The following is a 17,801-nucleotide window of genomic DNA, read 5'->3' on the forward strand; positions in this document are numbered from 1 at the left end:
GGTTATTGGCTGCTGTTACATGTCAATCAATAAATCCTGTCCAGCTTGCTTTTTGAAACTGAATCAAGCTTACAATGAGGAAACTGGACCGGTATACATAACTTCATTGGATTTAAGTGCAGGGTAAAAGTACACAAAATAGACAGTTTTCACAGTGAAGAATGAATTTCATGGTCCGTGTCACATTTTTCACGGCCGTGAAATAGGTAGGGTTTGGTAATGTATCTAAGCGAATCCACGTGGGTGAAACATTGCTACGTGGTCAATCAATTAATAAATCCACATGTGTGTATGAAAGTGATATTCTACATATTCAAGTATGGAGATGCAAAATAAAATGATCAACCAGAGAATGTGTCGTTGTGGAAAGTTCCGTTGCAGGAAAGGGTAGCCTACCTAGGTACTGTTTGGAAAAATGACGATATAGTTGTATTCACCGATAATGCAAATCTATGTGCAAGTGGCTATGCAAAGTCATGTACAGTTTTGATTAAAATATGACAGCAAAAAGAGAAATTCATCTCTGCAGCTGCAGCACTGGCAGAGCCTGCAGCATTTGCTAGAAGCTGGGCCACACAATACAAAACTGAAAGATCATAATTGGATAAGTCTCCACCCCCGAGTTAATACTTAGTGGAAGCACCTTTGGCAGCAATTATAGCTGTGAGTCTGTTAGGATAGGTCTCTACCAGTCTTGTACACCTAGATTTGATAATATTTGACCATTCTTCTTTACAAAACTGTTCAAGCTCTGTCAAGTTCCTTGGGGAGCACTGATGGACAGCAATCTTCAAGTCATGCCACCAATTTTCGATTGGATTTAGGTCGAGGCTCTGACTGGGCCACTCAAGGACATTTACCTTTTCTTCCTTAGCCACTCCAGTGTAGATTTTTTCACTCCAGTTTCAGCTTTCTTGCAGAGGGCAGCAGGTTTTTCTCAGGGATTTCTCAGTACTTTGCTCCATTCTTTTTCCCTTCTATCCTGACAAGTGCCTTAGTCCCTGCCAATGAAAAACATCCCCATAACATGATGCTGCCACCACCATGCCTCACAGCAGGGATGGTGTTCTTTGGGTGATGTGCTGTGTTGTGTTTGCGCCAAACATAACGCTTTGCATTTAGGCCAAAAAGTGCAATTTTAGTTTTGTCAGACCACAAAAATTTTGGCTACAGAATCTCCCGAGTGTTTTTTTGCATACTTCAAACAGGATTCAAGGTGGGCTTTCTTGAGTAATGGCTTCCTTCTAACCACCCTACCATACAGGCCAGATTTGTTGAGTGCTTGGGATATTGTTGTCACATGCACACTTTAACCAGTCTTGGCCATAAAGCCTGTAGCTCTTGCAAAGTCGGTAGCCTCTCTGATCAGTCTCCTCCTTACTCGGTCATCCAGTTTGGAGGGACGGCCTGATCTAGGTAGGGGCTTGGTGGTGCCATACACCTTCCACTGCTGAATTTATCCTGAAATCATGTAATTCACTAAAATTTAACATAGGTGGAGGTCACTTAAATTGGTGTGTGATTTTGAAGGTGACTGGTTACACCTAAGCTAATTTAGGATTGCTATTACAGGGGGTTGACACTTATCCAGCCAAGGTATTTATTTTTTTTTTTTTTTTTTTTTTTTTTTTTTAATTAATTTTCTACAAATTTCTAGAATATTTTTTGTAGAGGTGTAGAGATTACATAATATAATATAATTTGGAAGAAAATTTAAGAGTTTAAAATATTTTTGAATTTGAAATTTATAAAAGTAAAAATAACACCAGAAATGTTGATTAAAAGATTATCATGTAGATTTTCCATAATAACACACTGAAATGAATAACCATTGCAGATAAGTGTGGTTTTCTTCACTAGTTCTACCCCAGACTTGTTTTTCTTCAATGTAATAACAATTAATAAATCAATATGTATCTTTAAAATACAGACACACATATTCAGTCACCGGTCTGGTTCTTATTCTGTAGTGAATGTATTGCATGAATCCTCAATTTAAATGAGTAAAATATCCACAAAAGTTAGTTATTGTTTTACACAAAGCTTTATTTTACAGCTTTTTTCAGCGATTTTGACTCATCTGCTGTCACTCATCCGTTCCACAATGCAACAAGGGTGCTAGTTACGTCCTCCTGCCACTAAATTTACCACATCACTGCTCAAATGTGATTGTTGCCCATTACAATTAAGACCAACAGAAATCAGGGGGCACAGCAATAGATGTATTTGTCAGTTGCTAGTGTTTAAAAATATATAGTAAAATACAGTAGTATATTTTATAATCTTGACTCATAAATATACTCTTTAGTAAAAGTACTCTTTAAATATAAACATTTCAAATTATGCAAAGGCTGCCAACTAATGACCCTTATAATTGTGCATGCATTTTATCATGATACTTGTCTTAGAAATACATACAGAAAAAAAAATTAATGAAAGGCATACCATGGGGATGTAATTAAAGAACTACAAAGAAATACACACTTTCATTGTCAAATTAAAATTTTAAATAGCCTTCCAAAAATAAATTCAAGGTTTTACAGAGGTAATGGTAATGTTATATAAAACAAAAAAAATAAGCTATTTCTACTAAGTGTAGATTAATTGTTCAGGTGTTTCCTCCAATCATTTTTCAACATTACATCGAAAACAACTAAGCTTTTGCGAATTTGTGCAACTTTTATGCAACTCCAATTGCATTGAGAATATATTAACGTATATGCTGTTCAAACTGTTCCACAGGCTATAGAAAAAAAAAAATAAGAAAAAGATCATTTGAAATTTGAGTTAACCCCTTGTCACGGGCAGAAATTGGGCTCACACAGAAAGGGAGGAATGGGGTGCAAATTATTTTATAAAATATACATATTTATTCCTTTTCCTACATCTCCCCACACACTCCTGCTTCTCAACAATACTGCTTTTGTCTGATAACACAATTCTGCCTTGGTACTGTGTTATTGCGGACATGAAAGTCATCATTTTCGCCACCCTCAGAAGGTTGAATGGGGTGTAAATGCTCCCCCAAAATCTGCCATAAGCCCTTGGAAGAAGGATTTCTCCCATTCCCAAGTCAGACAAGGATGTTCTTGGTATCAAAATAAAGGCAATCGATTCAAGTTTAATTACATGTAAGGCTATCCCTCGGTCTTCAAAGAGTCACGAGATATGCTCATTTAAAAACTCACTTGGGTGCATTTGCACCCCTTGCCGCTGACGAAGTGTTAAAGAAAAACTTCTTTGATTTGAAAATCTGCCAAATCCATTAGTGGAGGACCTGCCTCAAAGCCGATCACTTTAACAGAGAAGAGGTGTCCTAAACAACTCCCACTGAGGATGGGATCGCTCTAAAGTTAATTCAAACAAAGCTTAGTGAACTCCAAACTCCCTCTTGACAGGAGTAAAGCGTATTTAAGTATTATTTTAGCTTGCATAATTATTTACAACTCCTCTTCCAGAGCTGAGGAAAAAATACTTGCGATTAAAAAAAATTAGCAATGTTTTAAGTCCAATTCGCAGGCACAACTTTTTTCTCAAGGCAGAACTGAGGAGGAAAAATCTGTCATTATGAAAGTCGCATCTCACACTGATAGACCTGTTCAAAGAATAAGTCAAGGGGGGTCGGGTAGTATTTTACACTGCAAAAGATGTAACTTTTTTGTTCAATAATTTTTTCTGATTTCTTTACAAAACTTTTAAACGGGTTAAATAGATTAATTATCTAACGTATTTGACAACTGTTATAATTACTAATAACTGGGAAATTATGCATGCGATTGTCAAAAAAAAAAAAAAAAAAAAAAAAAAATAATAATAATAATAATAATAATAATAATAATAATTATTTATCTTTGCTGGTATGTTTATATGTTTTAACACAAAAGCCCCCAAAATGCTTTAAACTTATTCTAGTAGCAACAAAAGCAACAGTGCTCTACAAATGTATACAGCCTAATTCTCAGATAATGAAACAAAACCGATTTCTCTGGGATATGCATTTCCATAATTGTACCGTGTTAGGTAGGATTTAGTTTTGTTGTGACACCCTTGTTATTCAGAGAGACCTCTGACAGGTGGAATGCCTGCTGTGCATCACTTGGTTGTTAAGCAATTATTGCAAATCAAACCACTAAACTAAAATAGGAAGTGTTTCATTTCAGTGAAAATTAAAAACTATGCAACTCATCAGTAGGGGGGGACGTTACATGTGAACGGAAGATTTGCTTTCAGGGGCTTCGATTATCCATAAAAGCAGCAACTAGAGACAGTGTCCAGAAACATCACACAAGAAGTAAAGCTGTTTATCTTTACCTTGCCCCAGCCAGTCAGGTCCCAAAGGGAGTGCATGGCCACAGAACTGACTGCATGTATGCATGTGTGGGGATGGAGGTATGGAGAAAGCTAAAATTAATAGTATATTCTCCAGGGCTTGTTTTTCACACACATTTCTCTGCTTTCTGATGCAGAACCTGCACATATTAATGTATTCCATGCTGGATACAATACAATAAAATCTCTGTTGGCTCCCAGGATAAATCTGTTTTAAGTTGTACAGAAATTGTTGTTTTGTTTTTTTACAAATTATCGGTATGGTTATAAGATGTAAAACATAACTCCACCTGCTTTTAATTCTCTCTTGTTTGTCTTTCTCCCCCCATTTGTAGTTATGACCATGAGTTTTAATTATAGAACAGAAGTGTGGATCTTTTTCTTTTATTGGATTTTCTTGGACGCAGCGTCAGTACATGAGCATATTAATGAAATTATAACAGAGCAGTTGTTATTCTTAAATTTAAACACTAAACTAAACAAGCCCAATTTTGTTGGCCATTTCAAATGAATATTTCAATGTAATAGATTTGAGACAAACCATATGGTAACCAGTTATGATGTATATATTGAGAAATCCACATTTTTTCATATTTAAGACTTGCTTCTTGCAATTATCCAGAATTTTTCTGAAGGTCATAAAATCCAATACCAACCTTAGCACCACCTTGGCCAGCTTAATTGAAACAAAAGTTAAAAAGCTGGTCGTCTTGGCAGGAAAAAGTTTGCAATCATTTCTAATTAACTTACAAAATTGCCAAAGATGATGTCACAGGCCATTTTACACATACATTGCCAGCCTACAGTACTTTATAAAACATAAACTGATTGATACGTTTAACAACTGTTCTCAATTATGTACTAAAAAGGGTAATTATGTAAACTTTGAAGCACGGGTGAGAGTGCACACTAAAATAATCCAAAGACCACCTTCCCCGCAAATGATTAGCGATTTCTTGAAATAAACAGATGAATGGTCTGTGAACAGTATAATCTTTTTAAAAAATCTTAATATTTTAATTAAATAATAATGACTTTGGTGATTTTAACATTTCTAAATTTAGCACTACTGGGTGTTTAATTGTTATGTATAAAATCTATGTAAAAGATGCTTATGTAAGTTACTGAGGTATGAACCATCTACATGCATGCCTCTTAACAAGTCTTAATGAGATATGTACAATAGCATTTGCCAGAAATTTCTTTTTATTTTATTAACTTAATCAATAGTCAGTTTAACTTTAATTATCTGTGATAATACAAAACATCTCTTTAATAATCTTATGGCTTTAATATAACAAAAAAGTCACCAAAATTATTTTCAAATGTCTGGTGCCACAACCTCTACAATCTTTCACCAATTATTCCCCATATTTTTCAGAACGGAACCGCTACTGGCAAGGTAGCATTTCTAATAGTCAATAAATCTAAAATATTAAGTGTGAATATCGGAAAAGTGGCCATTAAGAGAAGGTCAGCATGGAAAGCAGCATAGGGTCTCATATGAAAAAAGGGCAGGTAATTCAGGACAACTGTGACCCCTAACCTTTCACAAAGCAGGGCCAGTGGTCAACCACTCACAATAATAAAGACCACATGGAACCAAAGCCTCCTAACCTATAATTACACCTATCCCAAACGCTTCGTCTTAAATCAATATGGACATACATCTTTGTTAGAAAACATTCTGCTGTAGGCAGTTTTATTTTGATGGCTGTACAAAGGCATTGTGTTTTCTATTTAGGAATACAAAAAAAATGCTTATTTTTACTTGCTCAGCCTTAACAAGCAATCCAGATACAGGGTTAATAAACAAATGTTTCAGTTCACTGTTTCGGTATCTTGTTCATTTAACACAGACACAACTGGTTGCTTTATATAAATCTAGTACAGGATGTAATGAAAAAAATACAATATATATTTTATAGATGTACAGTCTTAATTTTTTAATACAAACAGATATTAAGCATTATATAAAAAATACATAGTGCCCATAACAGTATGTACTCTACTTAGGGATATTTTTCATGAGCAAGTAAGGAAATATAAAGCTTCATATTCAAATAATTTCTAACATTTATTGCTGGACATCTCTCAACATAGAAGAAAAGGACATTATTCAATAAGCAAAATTTACCTTTTTTTTTTTATTTGCATTGAGAGATCTTTTTTTTTTTTTTTTTTTTTTTTTTAATTGTCTCTCGTACAAAGGACAATTTGTTTTCTTTAATGAACTTGTTAAATTGAATTTGAGTCACTAACAGCCTCTGCATAAGTTGCAAAGTGAAAAAAAAGATTTTTCTTTAATTGGTAACCAAATCAGGTATGTATATTTATTCTTTCTAAAAGGTTAACCGACAAATATGTTCTTGTTTGCTATACATTTATTATCACTGGTAATAGTAAATGCGACATTTAATTTTCTGGGGGGGGTGGGTAATGCAGAATATGTTCTATCATTAGTCAAAAATTGCTGAAAGATCAAAGACAACACATAGCTGTCACCTAATTTATTAGACACAAAAAATTTTTTTTTCACCCTGTCATTTTCAAAAGACCCAACTCCCTTTCATGACAAACTCAGTTTGCAATTTAATTTACAAACAGAATCCTGAGTAAGGAGCCAAGGCTAAGCAAATGGAATCAGCAAATAGTATGATTTTCACTCAAACTCTCGTCTCCCACCGGGGTATTGAAGATTAAAATACAACTGAAATAATCATTTGTCAAAAAACAAAGCAAACGTTTCAGGATGCTTAGGGTGAGTTCAAAGGCACCAGCGTCTCGTTATATTGACCAGTGTCATCAGATCATTAATTAAAAGGAAAAGCACTGGCAGGTGGCAGAAAAGCAGGAACTGATAATTAGCCCACTTTTTCAAATATGGAGCTCACTTCTTCAACAAGACATGCCACTTGGCAGACAGAAATGCCTACTTTGTAATACAATGATTAAGATGAGATGAAGAGACTCTTCTGTTCTTACAGCACTAATGGCTAACACCACTAGCCTTAGTATTAGAATCTGTCCACCTGCAAAACAATGACCATGTTTTGCTGAAACATTAAATTATTGTTAAAAAAAAATTACAACTGCCTAACTTAAAAATATACCTTTTTTTATGAACATACTGAAATAAAGAAAATACTGAAACATGTTGAGTATGGACTATGGCAGAAAGGTCTATAAGAAATTGTCTGCAGTTCCCAGAGGACTTACCACATCACTGGGTAGGTTTTGAAGGTCATCAAATGGGGTTTCGAAAGTGTTTGTGTCAACATTTAGGACGACTACATCTTCCAGTGTTCTGCTTTTTACTTTCTGTAGAGAAACATCATTGCATTTACGTTTCATAGAAAGAAAGAAAAAAAAGTACAGGCGATTACAAAATATGATGTGAATTTAAAAGCCAACTGTGCTTCTGTTTGAAGAACAATTATAACATTAGCAATTAGTATACATAATCCTGGTATCAAAATGAAAAACTGTTACAGATGATACCCATATCATATTATTTAATACACGTAAGTATATTCTTTTGAAAACGATATTCTATGCAGAATTACAAAATATTATTTCACCACTTTCAACAATTATCAGCAATAATGGATTAAAGGGTACAATAAGGACCTTTTTATTTTACTGTGTTACAGGTTCCCATGTGTTGTAAGGTGTGTGTATTGTTTTAATTTTTTTTTTAAATATACATTTTAATCACTTTTTTAAACTTTAGAAATTGCATTCCCTGCCTCAAGATGGCTTCCCATGTACCAGCATGGGCCTCTCATAACTACATTTGCCATCAACTGAGGCAGATTTACCAGTGAGCAGGAGGATGATGGGAAATGTAGTTCTGAAAGGTTCATGCGGGTACACCCTCATTTTCAATGTCATTCTTTTATTTAGTATTTACTTTCTGACCAAGCGTACAGAAACCAAAGTCGTCATGTATTTTCTACACATTATAGGACTGTCTTACAGTCTACCTTTCTGAAAAACTTCAGTGCTAAATTAAGTACTAGCATCTGCAAAAAAAAAAAGGCTCAGTAATTAGTTTCTTTCATTTAAAACAAAGTGATTTACATACTCAATACTGCTGTGAAAAGAATTTGCAGCAGAGAAGTTGTGTATGTATATATTAATGTAAACCCTGTAACTATATTTTGCTTAAGTAGAACAATTTACCATATTGTAAATACTGTTCCTTTATAGCCTGTTGAACCTGTTCTATGCAAATATTTTCTACAATCTTGAAGCTGACATGCAATGTATAATTCCTAACAAACAAAAAGAAAATATGGTATCAACTGATATCAGTAGAGTTAGCAGAAGTTTACAATAATGTGTGCCAAAATTCAAGAAAAAAGATTATAGACTTCACAGAATGAGTATTACAGTTTGTCCATTCATTAATACTTATTTGGGTTATGGGTTAATTTTTACTACCATAATTGTACATATTGATTGCTTACAAAGGTTTTTCTTTCATTTTTTATTGTTTAATGTATGTTTTTGTGAAGAAAACAGGTGCCATGATAATGTTTGGGTATGCAGCAACATGCACAATATCGGTAGCCTACAGTATATTTCATTAGTATAGTTTTTTTTTTTTTAAATCCATTTTTAAGTGGACAAACTTGCACATGGTTCATTATTCCTCTGTACAAAATCAAAAGGATTTTCACATTTTTGACAAACATTTATATTCATAATATACAGAATGACAAATGCACCGCTCCACAATTTTCTGCAATTCTTCTGACAACTGCATAGCGGTATTCCAGTGTTAATTTTCAAATGGGGGGGGGGGGGGGGGGGGTGAGATATGTAAAATTCTAGTTTGTCATTGCATGAAAGTGACTGCTATACAGACACCCATGCTGAGTTCATCTCATTATATAAGCCCAGATATGCAACTGTCACTAATCCTGTTTGTGATAAATACAATGGGTTCCAGCATTGTCAAATACATCAGCATCTTACATTGGGTTACATGCCCATTCTAGACCACTGCAATTACTTTTTATAATGAAGCATTGAAACCGATTTTATTTTTTTATTATTTTTATTTATTTTTTTGCTAGGCAGGCAGGCTGGCTCCAATATATTCACTAGCCCAAGCTGACCTATGAAATCTTTCACAGATTCTGCTTCATTATAATTCTGAATTCTACGAGAGTTTGCATATTGTGAATAGATTGCATGCCCCAAACAGCTGTAGAACATTTAACCATTACGATGCTAGAAAGTCACTCGGTACCCATACTCTACATTCCTGGAATGCCAGATTCTGGCACCTGCATCCTATTCAATTTTGACATGTTTTTAAGAGTCAACACAAAAGTAAGATCACTACAAATATAGGTATATTCAGTTTAGCAATACTATTCTCTGCAAACTGTACCCACCTCCATTAAACTTAGATGAACTCCAACCACATAGGGCATCGGTGCACTGAGGGCAAACAAAATGAAACAATATTAAAATGCAAATATTACATTAAATACTGTATTGCTAGTTTTAAACCATTACGTTTCAGGAGGCAGTATAGAAATCATTAATTTAACCCAACAAACAGTAATCTACATTGATTTAATTATATAAAATAATAACAATAATATTTAGAAATGTCTACCATACCTAGAGCGTAATCTTTTCTTTATTTTCCACATTACTATATATTGATAACTTAAACCGCTTTTTATTTTGTATTTTATAAGTTATTATTTATTGTCAAAGCAATTTTATTAATATAAATAAAGCATGCTTGGCAAAGAGAGACATTATGATAATTTAATAAATAAAAAAATGGATTACAACAAAACATGCCTGTAGAGAAAACAGAATTAGTTTTATTATATTTCCTGAAACCATTACATTATGTAGATCAGGTTAATTTAAATGGTACTTTTTGTTGTTGCTGTTTAAGCATACGAATGCAAACTTTTGTGCCTCTTTCCACTAAATGGACTAAATCTTGTAATTTGTCATATTGCAACTGTTGCTGGAACTTTTCAATTAAGTCACGGAGCTGCCCTTGCAACATCTGTTTTGTACGACTAGAACCACATTGTTGCATTCAGCCATTTCTTTTCAAACTAAATTCGCCATGCAACAGGCTTTTCCCTTCTGTGCTATAATTATTGTTGAGCATGAGCATAATGACTTTATATAGGTCTAAATTAAATTTTATGAAAGGCGGCTTGTTTTTTTCCTAACATTAAAAGGGAGACCACCCACTTAGAGAAGTCTCTGGTCTATTTCCTACAGTAGCTGGGTAACAGTGTGCCATGTATCATACATAATACAATAATATATGCATGCTATGTATGGTTCATACCTACTTGACAAAAACAAACAGTTTATTCATACGTTGCTAAATTAGCCAACAGTGCAGAAACTTGAATTTTGACATAAGAATGCAAGTACTGCATGTCAACCTAAAAAAAGAAACTAGGTTTAAAAGTAAAAGCAGCTGGAATACTAGTTGGGCACCAGGAGTTTAATGTTTTAGCCAAAAAGTATATGATTAAATGGGAAATTGCAAATGTTGCTGCATATGAATGACGTTAAAACAATTATTGTGTTATGTTTTATACAAATTATACAAAAAACAAACTATATATATATATATATATATATATATATATATATATATATATATATATATATATATATATAACAAACAGTAGAGCCAAGTAGCCTCCTCCCGTTTGTAAACAGTTAGCCGAGTGATGCCTGGCTACTTCCTAGAAGGCTACAGTAATTATAATATTTGTGTAACCAGACATTAACCCTGGAACCAAAAAAAATAGAAGCAGAGCAGAACACGGCTCATTTTGATTTTGAAGATGGCTTACAAGCAAAATGCACAATGCTGCAGAGGGTATGAAAAGTAAGTGTTCACCAGTACAAAAGTCATCATACTGGGTTAAGACGGTGGTGTATTAAATATAAGAGAAAGCAAAAAAGGGATTAGTGACCTTACCAGCAGTAGTCCAAGAGATGTGGAGGAAGCACTGGGATGTAAATATGTTGCCAGAACAATGGATACAGCAAGGCAGTTGACCCATGAACACATGCAGTTAACTAAAAGGTTAAAAATAAATCAATACATAAATACATTTATGATTTGCTTATGAGCAAGTTATTGTATCCTTGGGGGAAAAAAAAAAAAAAAAAAAAAAAAAACACAGCAACTCTAGTTTGGTGAAAATGCTGTTTTAAAATTCTTTCAAGACGAGCAGCAGATTTTAATGAACACTGGAAACAAATAAAAAATTGAAAAAAAGAAAAAAAGAAAAAACAAAACTAAAATGTGAAAGAATTTGCTGGCCATTATGGTTAAAACCACTGTGTTTTGCTTTTAAATTATAACTGGGGGTGATAACTAAAAATATTTATTGAAACGCATTGTGCTTGTGTTGATATTCATTTTAAGTTTGGATAACAAAAATAGAAAAATAACACTTTTTTTTTTTTTTTTTTTTTTTTTTTTTTACAAGCAGTTAAAAAATGGCATCCAAAAATGTAAGACTTGTGCATTATGCATTGCATTCCAATATACAGTGTTCACCCTGTATAAAGCTATGGTGGGGAGCCATAGTTACAAGACGGTGCTATTTGTGTTCCGTCTTATAACAAGTATAAAAGGGCTACTGTAATGGCATTATGGAGCAAATAGGGGCCACGACCCAACCGTGTTATAACCGATTCCGCACTATAACGAGGAGCGTTAACGGGTGAGCACAATAATTGTTGCGTTGCACATATAGACACACAGATACGTTGCTATTTAACTTCCATGTAAGAAAACATCTGTAGGGTTATTAAAGTTTTTTTTACCAAAATCCTAACAATTTAAACACATTAACACCCTTTACAAAATTTAACAAAAAAACAGACTTTTTGCTTTGTTAACACTGTAAAAACAGGTATTTAAATCCAACACTATTTACAGTACAGTAAGTTATCAACAGATATGCAGAAATCTGCACAGGTGTTTATTTTCTCAGTTAGTATAACAACCACAGAAGGTGTGTGTATCAAAAACTGAGTCAGTTTCCTTCTGGAAAAAAAAAAAACATTTTACTGTGGTTTAAACAGTAACAAAGATTATAATGACCTGTGCTGCAGTTTGCTCATCATCTAGATTAAAATAACATGATTAAATATGGAAAAAGAACAGAGGTCTGTAGGCTCCTAAGGGATATCATTAGGGCAAATTGCCAAAGAATGAAACATGAGCTAGCCAAGAGAGACTGCAAGCTGCAGTACTACCAAGGGACCGGTATGTTTGACAGTTGGAGCTCCAGCAATGTGTGAACTGCAGCTCTAACTATCAGGAGACCCTGCTCACTGATAGACACAATGTCACAATTGACCAACAAACCGCCCAAGCTTAACGCCTATACCACAGCAAGAAAAACACATCTTTCATCTATAGCTCTGTATGTCCGTAAACCTGTAATCTCTGTTTCCTTTTAGGTTTACTATGCAGAATCACATGGAACTCTGCTTTATAATTACCTCCACTGTTGCAATTAAACAGCAATTAACATTCATTGTCTTACTGTTGACATAAGCAAGCCCCAGCTTCATTAAACAATAATCAAATTTTATGGTTTATTTTCAGGTATTTATCACATTTTAAAAAGTACAATATTGTATCTTTCTACTACTAAACATATTACTGTAGTGTGTTATTCCATGCACTTAGATATTCCTAATTAGATCTGACATGCATGAGTATTTTTATTGTATATGTTATAAATACCTGAAAGTAAACCATATTATTTGGCTATTATTTAATGCAGCTTTAATGTAGTTTATATTATATATATATATATATATATATATATATATATATATATATATATATATATATATACACATATGATATATATATATATATATATTGAGTAAAAAATTTTACTCATACGTCAACGTGGTTAATCAGATTTACAGTAAATACTGCACTCGCTAATAAATAAATCAGAAAAAGGATAGGCCTACTTATTCCATACTATGCCTTTACTTATTAAAAACCTGGTAACACCACCTTTATTCTATAAAAGCGCCACTGTCAATAGCAAAAGGATAGTAACAACAGCAATAATAATAATAATAATAATAATAATAATAATAATAATACATTTAAAAGTGTACGTTATCTGAAATGTAATCCATCCACCTGACTGAAGAATCAAAGTTATATACCAACAGGTACAATTTAATTTTTTAATTGTTCTTGATTTGTGTGTAATTGAACCCTGATGCGATTCTTGCAAAAAAAGCAGTCAGCCAAATTTAAACTGCCTTACACTGATGGTGCCAACAAGCTGCTGTCTCGTTCCCCAAGGAAAAAACCTTTCAGCAGCCGGTACCATGATGTAATGGCTCAGAAAACTTGGACGTCCGACTCCAATTATTTCAACATGGCCTCCAGGCAAGCCCAATTGGTTTGATTTATTTAGAAGTTTAAAAGAGATTTGGGATCTCTGAAAGGGTATGAAAGCAAAACAACATTTTCAAAGCAAATTATAATGTTTGATTTTTCACTCCTTTGCTGTGAAGAGATAAGAATTCACATAGTAGAGCATTTTGGAGCACCACACTAGTAATTACTGTCAACCTGAGCGTAGCTCCTTATACTGGTATTAAAGACCAATACAAAAAAATAAATCAATTCCCTGTTGCCAAAAAAAAACAAAAAAACAAACAAAAAAAAAAAAATGCATTCTGATGTGTGCTTTGCTTCTTTAGTGCTCAACAAGGAGAATACCTTGAATGGAAGCCATTAAATATGAACATACCTAAAAAATAATTAATGCCACAAGCAAGTGGCTGACAGGGTCTGCTTGGAGGTCTATATGCAGTAGAATATAAGAATGTATGACAATGTATGACAATAGACTTTTAGACTAACATTTAATATGGTAATACAATTGTAGCATAAAATAATTATCTTTCAGTGAGTTAAACTGTTGGGGATTTACTCAACATAAAAAGGAATTATTTATAAGGTATGACCACATACATATACTCATATTCAGTAACATTAAAACAGGAGCATGAACAAACAAAAGATTAAAAAGACGACGTTAAAATGGGCGTAAAAATACCATGTTGTAGATTGTGCTTGGAGTACTAGCAGTAATCTCCAAAGTGACAATGTCGGAAACGTTTTAAGCTAGTCAATCAAGAACTCACAACACTGATGTGGACAGAATTATAGTTAGACATACCTTCACAAGAGTTACAGACACATATTACCACTTACTGCAAGCTGTTAAATTGTCCTAGAGGTTTTCATGTAGAACTACAGTCTTACAAGGTGCCATCCCTATTTTTGTTTATTGTAAGAACATTAACAGTTGACAAATGCACAATATCAACTTTTCTTTACATAGTCAATGCAAAAATAATATACAACGAGACGTGTTTTCATTAACTTGAAGAAGTCCTTTCACTAAATCTGTCACCATTGTCCTTGCTGCTTTTTCAAGTACTGGAGAAAAAAAAAAATCTAACTCAATAAATAAGCATTCATTTAAAATTAATATGGTTCCTAACTAGGGGTTTTAATCCATTAAACATTAATCATGCCTGTGGGTGTTGATCAATTTAAAAAATCATTGCTTGATTAATCTAGTCTACCCATGTGTTGTAGCAAAAAGCAGTGTGCCAGAAAGAAATCTACAAAGATGCCCGAGAGTACTTCAAAAGACAATGGAAAAGGGGTTACAGGGCGATATACCCAACATTTTACCATCACTCAGAACAGCGTTTTCAGGGTTATTAGGGGGCACCAAGACCTGACTGGAAAATACATTTTTCTGACTTCCTGCCGATTGTAAAGGTTCCACAGTAAATGGCAGACTCAGCGATTCTCCAGGATGATTGACTGTATCAACTATCCAGGCAGAGATCACGTTTAATGTGACCAGCCCCGGTCCTCCGAGCCTGTGTTGTTTCAGACCCATTGTAGCTCAGCGCCTCTATCACAGGCCTCCTTCATTTGAAAGGGTAGCGGTGGCGGGTTAATATCAAATCTAGACTTAGATACAGCTTCAGTTTATAAATAGGGGGGGGTTGGGGGTGCTTGGATTTTAGTTTAATTTACGTGATTTGCTGCATGCAGAATGTAGAAAATGAGCAAACTAGGGTGCAACATTTTATTAAACAAGTCTTTAATAAAGTTATAATAAAAAAGTGAGCTGGACAAACATTACATCTACTATAAAAAGGGTAAAATCTTTCATTTACAGGGTTTTGCTGTGAAACAATTAAAAGGGCTTTTAAATCCTCTATGTCCTTACTTTCTCATTCAAAAGTGAAATGAAGAACGAGAGCGCAACATTTTAGTGATTACTTTTTTGTATTGGTGTTAATAGTTATGAACAGTGATTGTAAGGTGAATTTCATTATATATATATATATATATATATATATATATATATATATATATATATATATATATATATATATATAATTTTATTTTACTGTTTATTAGAAAGGGGGTGGAGCAAAAAAAAAAACTCTCTGAAGGGGGGCGCAGCAAAAAAAGTTTGGAAACCACTGGCTCAGAAGGAAGGAAAAAAAGACACAAAGTTGCAAGATTTGCTCTTCGGGGCTTTCCTTTCATGGCAGTACTACGAGTTCATCTTATCATCCGAGTTGTAAGTTTATTTTTCTTTTAAACAATACATTCTATTAGTTTAAATTTGTGCCAGCTATAGCCAAAGTCTAAGTTTGAATTATGGCATATTCAGCTCACTAAATTAAACTAAAATAAAATGGCACTAAATTAAAAAAAATTAACTGTTAAAAGTTTATACATAAAATGGCCCAACATATCCACTGTATTGGTTGTTGTACCACTATTAAATTTACACCAATGCATGGCACAATAGCTTATGTATTATATTAAAAGACTTGCTTTGGCTAACTTCAGATTACATGCAAATAAACATTTTCATTTCTTGTCAAATTGTTAAAGTTGCCTGTAAAACGTTAGGTGTCATTAATAAATACTTGCAAAAAATAGCATTAATACCAAGTGTTACTTTTAGTTGTCTTTCACTACAATTGCATATTATAGCAAAACAGGTGTAATTTATCAATTAATTAATCGTCCAGGTGGTGTGATTAATCGATTAAAATAAAATGGCAAGATTAAAAACCCTATTTCTAACAAAGTGTATTGCTAGACTTTATAATTTGAAGAAAAAGAACACAGCTTTGTATTCTCTCAAAACAAAGGTAAACAGACACCTTAATTTCAGCTAAATCAAAACAGAGGCAATTGCTTCTGACACAGATGACAATGCAGCAGTCACTTGAACTCATGAAAGTGCAACAGGCTTCCTCAGAGCTGTTTTAGTTTTTTTTAACTTCAATTACTGTCGTTCTTTCCATTTCCTTTGACAATCGCCTGGTGTAAAGTTAAAAACTGCACCAGTTACATGTCGGTGGTATTTGGAAGAAGAAACCAACAAAAACACACCCAAGCAGAGGAAGCAAGGGGGTGTGGGTTGAAACAAATTCCTTTTAAATCAATAGTGGTGTTTGGTAAAACACAGTAGACAATACACTTCAAAACAGAATAACTAAAGCCAAAGCAACCTCTCTGGCTACCACTGCAGGACATGAAGGATCTGATCTTGTTAGCATAACACTGACAGGATGATGAGAAGGCTCCTGTCAGACACAGGCCAGCCGGGGTCTCAAATACGAAATGTACGGCCCCAGTTGACTAGTTAGAGAAAGTCTGGTGTGGTACAATTATACAAAGCATATGACAAGCCTGCACGCTTGGTTGATTTGAGAGCCAATGACATGGCTTTAAAACAGTGGTACTTCTTACCTCTGGTCACAAAACAGCAATAAGTCAACTGATGCATTGTTGTAAAATCATGATTTATTCTTTTGTTTTGAATACATGTGAGTATGGAGTGATGTTCTGGTAGACTGGCACAGCAGGTTCACTGGGGGCCTAAACACACAGGGCCTGCCTGCAGCATGCATAATATATGCACATCTCCTCTCCTCTTCAAGCAGCTCACTGGAACAAGTACAGCAGGTCTGGCTGGACAAAACCCCAACAAGGACTGAACACTGTTATTCAAACTATTTTGTTTCACTGAATTATATGAAGTACGACATCATAAATGTAATATCCTCTCTATTACACAATAGAAAGTGCAACTCAATTATTACACACACACACATACACACACACACACACACACACACACACACACAGTACCAGTCAAAAGTTTGAGTACGCTTACTGGAAACTAGGTTTTTTTCATAACTGACAATGTTTTACATTGTATACGTTTCTTTAAATACTTGAAAATTAAAACACATGTTACAATATACAAAACAAACCATAAGGAGTATCAAAGCAATGTTCAAGAAAATTGAAAATTTTCTCTAAATCTTGGATTCCTCAAAATAGCCACCTT

At 34.0% G+C, this 17,801-nt stretch overlaps 1 protein-coding gene across 5 annotated transcripts in view; it reads right to left on the minus strand.

Moving 5' to 3' along the window:
* LOC121330971 (DENN domain-containing protein 1B-like) overlaps positions 1-17,801 on the minus strand; it is a 90,015-nt gene that overhangs the window by 24,473 nt on the left and 47,741 nt on the right. For 4 of the 5 annotated variants that reach the window (XM_041278002.1, XM_041278003.1, XM_041278006.1 and 1 more), the window contains 3 exons: positions 11,318-11,418; positions 9,738-9,783; positions 7,549-7,650 (listed from right to left, as the gene is read on the minus strand). The exons of the other annotated variant lie outside the window; for it this stretch is intronic. In XM_041278002.1, coding sequence (XP_041133936.1) covers positions 7,549-7,650; positions 9,738-9,783; positions 11,318-11,418 — 249 coding nt within the window. The remainder of the gene's footprint in view (positions 1-7,548; positions 7,651-9,737; positions 9,784-11,317; positions 11,419-17,801) is intronic. 5 annotated transcript variants of the gene reach the window in all.

This window comes from Polyodon spathula, chromosome 18, assembly GCF_017654505.1.
Source record: "Polyodon spathula isolate WHYD16114869_AA chromosome 18, ASM1765450v1, whole genome shotgun sequence".
NCBI lineage: Eukaryota > Metazoa > Chordata > Actinopteri > Acipenseriformes > Polyodontidae > Polyodon > Polyodon spathula.